The 5,198-nt window shown below is 44.9% G+C and overlaps 1 protein-coding gene across 1 annotated transcript; it reads right to left on the reverse strand.

Annotated features, from left to right (window-relative positions):
* Positions 1-896: 896 nt before the first annotated feature.
* LOC115310273 (sulfotransferase ssu-1-like) lies at positions 897-1,664 on the reverse strand. Its single transcript, XM_029968616.4, has one exon. The coding sequence runs from the start codon at positions 1,662-1,664 to the stop codon at positions 897-899; it is 768 nt and encodes a 255-aa protein (XP_029824476.2).
* Positions 1,665-5,198: the final 3,534 nt, after the last annotated feature.

The following is a 5,198-nucleotide window of genomic DNA, read 5'->3' on the forward strand; positions in this document are numbered from 1 at the left end:
AAAAAAGTTGTCCCGGCGACTCTGTTGTAACTGTCAGCATGTTCCCAGGTTGCTCTGCACGCAACCTACGCAACCGCGTAAACCAGACATTCCGCGGTTATCAACGTCCATCAGCACTGTGGAAAGACAGTGGGCAGTCCTTTCATCGCTTCCTCAAAGAAAGACAAGACTCTGGAAGCTCGCTTACGCCAAAAATCACCGCAGGTTCGAAACGTGGAGGATAAAAAGCGGGACAAACCTTTTGAGTTCAATGCTTGCTTTCTGAGGCACCAGCGCTGTGCATTAAGCTGGCACATGTTACGGCACGGCCTATATAAGACCGCCATATCCGCCCGATAGTGGCGTACCCTACAGGTCGCTGAAGTCGCGAATAAGGTAGTACAAAGTGGCCCGGTCGTGCTCTCTTGGGGCATTCCTGCAGCTGATTGAAACCAGTTGAATGACGAACGCCTTAGGAGCCTTAATTTAGTAATTTAGATTATAACCAATTGTGCTGTAAAGAGTTTGTTCAAATGTGAGCCTACCGTGAACAATTCGTAGCTAAATGCAGAAGCAGACATCACTACTTCTACAAACATTGGGACTCTATTTGCATGAAGACGACAAAAGACGTTCAAGAGAGCACATTTTTTCAAACTATGCTCTGGTTCATAAACCTTTATTCAAAATCCTGTTGCGTGTATCGTATAAGAATTGCAGCGCTACATACATATGCTATAGTTTTTTGTTAAGAAAAACAGAAATGACACATTCACGTGATTGATTTCAAAACAAGGACTTAATTTCATCTCACATATTTCTCTGCTTTCCATGCATGATGCACCATCCAATTGCTTTTTTTCTTGCTTTGTCTTGTTTATGTCTTGTTTATAGTAAAATTGAAGAACAAATATGACTTAATGCTTGTCGGCTAGCTCCTTGTCCATCCAAAGAGTCATAATACCAGTACCTTCGAACTTCTCGTCCATTTTACTCTGCATTTTTGTTACATTTTCTGGCGAAAAGTACGATTTCCAGCCACCAACTTCACCTTTCCGAACAAAGCTGCATTCAGACGGTTTAGTTTCTTGGTTTCCTGAGACTGGCGGAACATAACCGCGCCCAAGCAGCTGTGCTATCCCTTTTGCGTCGGTTCGCAGTACATATTTCATGAATTCGACGCTACTCCTTTTGAGAACGAGTTTCAGAAGCTCGCTGTCACTCCGCACCATATCGCCGTACTCCTCGCCCAAGAAGCGCGCCAACCTACGAACAACTCCCGCCTTGTCCCTATGAATCTCCTCGTAAGTCACAAAAAACACATTAGAATCGTGTCTGTGCTCGTAACCCGAGAGGACATGGCCAAAGTAGTCGCCGAAGCCGAACCGACCATCCAGGAACGTGTCCAGGAAATCGTCGAAAGTACCCTCAGCGAAGTCGAATGACGGAAAGTCCCGCATCATGTGGAAGTTTGACACGCAGCAGTCCCAGGGATTCCTGGCTACGTAGACGTATTTGGCCTTGTCGCTGAGCCGCAGTCTGTTCATCGGAAGGTGCGTCCGTAGGAGCCTCGGAGCATCCGACGACGACTCCTGCAGTCCCTGAATCTCCAGGAATGGGGCCCTGTTTGTGAACTCGGAGAATGTCCTCATCGATTGGCCCTTGTTCAGGAGGAGCTGGATCATTTGCTGAACCAGATGGGTTCCCGTTCTGGGAAAAGTCACCTAAATGTTTCGTTCTTTTATTTATTTAGCTGTTGCAGCTTCAACTCACTTCTGGTGACATCCTAATTAGCAGCGGTCTCACTGCTCGTACATCTTACTCAAAGGCAGCCTGGAGACGATGTCTAAAGCGTGTGGTCTGCTCACAGTTGTCATAAAAAAGTCTCTCCAGATATTATCGAAGCACGCATGTGCATGAAGCAAATATGCTTAGAACGTGCTTGAGCCGTATCCGCGGATTATTCTGTCATAAATGACTGCGGAGAATTCCTCGGGTGTTTCGTAAGATGTTTGAGCAGCGTGACTGGCGGTTTTGTGGATCTATCGCCACTGCTTTAATTAAAACACACACAAACATGATGAATACATCTCGTTATACTTTCGGTAGCTGTTTAGCTAGTCAGGGATGATACCTCGTTATACCGGCAATCTAGAGAACGTGGATTCATCAGATATACCGTAAGTATAACCATACGTGGCCATACAAAGTTGAATAACTCCAGTACAAGTTTACAGTAAAGGCCAGTTCACACTCTTGCGACCGAGTTAGACCGAGAGAGACCAGACCGGTTTTTTAGCCTCTTGCGACTTCTTAGGACCAGCTCCGCAGCACCGCATCCTGTCCTAAGAAGTCGCAAGAGGCTTAAAAACCGGTCTGGTCTCTCTCGGTCGTACTCGGTTGTAAGAGTGTGAACGGACCTTAACGTTCTAAAGGGATATCATTATTCATCTTCTAAGTACTGCATTCTCAAATTCAAGTAGTTAGCATTGAACTCCCCCCTCAATAATTTGAAGCGAAGTGTAGTACTGCATTTTCAAATTCAAGTAGTTGGCATTGAACTCCCTCGTCAATTATTTGAAGTGAAGTGTAGTAACCGACAGCCCAAGAAACGCAGGGCGTGGCTTCTTATGTTCACGCCCCTTTGCTTCATGATTCGTTCTTGCACATATCGTCTGATACCACAATCTCAGCAATAATTAGATGCTCTGGAACCGCCACGTCGTGCGTGTCTTAAACTGCCTGTGACTAGAGCTTACAATAGTTTCTTATGTCGGAAAAATGTCATATGCAAAATTCTTGTCAGCTATCCTCATCACGTCATTAGAAGCCGCCATTTTTCTCACATCGTCCAGTTGTGGATGAGGGGCATCGGCATTTAACTCGGTTTTCACAACATTAGGACCATTCATTTGTGCATTCAATGGGTCGCTGTTTAGTTTCGGTTCAAATAAGAAAAGAAAGACGGCCGCAAAATTCTGGGAAATGAATTCTCAGCAACGAGGTTGCAAGACTCGTCGCTCAAGCAGTAAACTTGGTCATTCAGGTCAGTGAACGGTCCTTATCGAAGACGTTTGTGTGAAGGGTTCGTACTAGACTTGCAGCAGGTGAATGTATTTTAACTGTACTGCTCCCACTCTGCCGGGACCATTGTCTCTGGGGCGAAACCATTCTGTTATTGATCATGAGTGCACTGAATGGCACTTTTCTTTTTGCCTCTGGTCCGATTGTCTTCAAGATTGTTGAAAAGGTTGTATGTCTAGTAGGCATGTTGTGCAGCAGACGCAGATGTACAATTAAAATCATACTGACCGTATTACAAGGAACCACCACACATACGTTTCCAGAGTACAGGATTTTTCTAGGTGACATGAATTGCTCCATTCGAAAGCAACAGCACATAGGTAATAACTGATGCGTGAGCGAATATTTCACCCACCCATTTACGCTATAGTACCTGTTAGCACGTATTTACAGTACAGCATCTTTCGCCATTCCGTTGCAACGGAAATGAGGATATGTTGGGTCACCTCAATTATGTCCCCCTCTTGAGGTTCAAACCCCAATGATTCCATGTAAAACGTGGGGTTATAATAGGCCGAGCATGCCTCGCCGTTGATCAGCTTGGTGGCAGGCGCCCGCTTGGTACTGTTCATGGCTAAATATGCCGTGACTGGTTGCTTGTCTGAAAAACAAAATATTCAATTTTTTTTTAAGTATTAAAGTAGCATGATTGGGTAGAAATAATTCAATAATGTAATATACTTGAAAGCTCAAAAGAGACACAACCTTTTTGCGAAAACGCATTTCTGTCTTTTGACTTCCTCTCGAGTCGCTGACAACTTCTGCTAAGTCTTCATGGGTTTAAATGGGGCGTGGGCTGCAAATCTGATATTCCGCGTGAGATCTTAATTCCGAAAAAATCGACATTAGAAACTCTGCAAGTCAAAATGCAGGTATATCCAGTTTATAAAAAGCACTAAAAACATTTGTTTTTTTGTCTCATCAAGAACAGTGCATGCTATTGTGATCTCTGGCAATAAAAATGGAGGTGTCTTTTTATGTGGTTCGTAAAAACGAAATAAGAACGCACGCATGTACACACTTGCACATACATAAATGCATACATACGTACATCTATATAGAGAGACATACAGGCATACATGCATGTATACACACATAATATTCTGTACAACACAAAGGATTTCTTGAAGACTGAGGGCAAGGACTAAGTGCAACACCCATGTATAAAAAAATACGTGCGTACACATGCACATATAAATGCAAACATACATACGCGATCAGCGTTCATATGTAGAGGCACAGCTGAAAGTCCGCTTTTATTGCTGCTACACCCCGTTTCACATAAAGTCCAACAGCAGCCAAAGTTCCGATCTGAGGGAGCCAATCGAGCAATGCCGAAAGTCCATCGTCGCGGCACTCGTCGTCTTTTGGATTTTCGTACGACCGGCTAAACCACCAATCTCCACTAGGGGGCTGGATTGCGCATTGAGCGAACAGGTCCGAACTCACCGGAAGTAAGTCGTTTGTCCAGGAAGTGACCCCTTGACGGGCAACTTTTTCAAGAAGGTGGGGCGAGGAAAAGGAAGATCGGGGAGGAGAAAGTACAGAAAACGCTTATGAAAAGAGGAGGTTTCCCCCTCTCCTCTCCAGCGTTCCGTTTGCTTTCTCCTCCCCGGTCTTCCTTTACCTCGCCCTACCTTTTTGAGTTGCAACGGACTATAGTTCAAACAGCGTTTAGGACTCCGGGTTTGTGCTTGTCATCTCAAGAGAGCCTTCTTGTTACGCAGTAACAGCGCATGCATACTCAAGTAGTCTCCTGGGAAGCCATTCGGTGCGAGAATTTCGAGAGCCTATTTGATCAAGTGTGCATATGTCCCACGTTCAAATGATTTGTTCTTCGGATATAATTCAAAACGGGATTATTAAAATCCACTCGAAGAAAAATAAAAATCAAACAACACGGAACAAAGCATTGACTGAATGCATTGAGAAGCCCAGCAGACGTCCGACTTCTGGGACCATCATCGAACTTCCGATGGCTTCGCTCGCACAAGGCCGGGAGGGCAGCTATGCGCCATCCAACCCCCCTATTCGCCCGTTGGCTGGGATTGGATTGGAAGCAGAGTTGGCGTTGCATTTGAAAAGACAATACACTTATTCCACGTAAAGATCACGCCCGTAGGTTGTGATTTCGG

Source organism: Ixodes scapularis, unplaced genomic scaffold (assembly GCF_016920785.2).
Source record: "Ixodes scapularis isolate PalLabHiFi unplaced genomic scaffold, ASM1692078v2 PGA_scaffold2__306_contigs__length_199485367, whole genome shotgun sequence".
NCBI lineage: Eukaryota > Metazoa > Arthropoda > Arachnida > Ixodida > Ixodidae > Ixodes > Ixodes scapularis.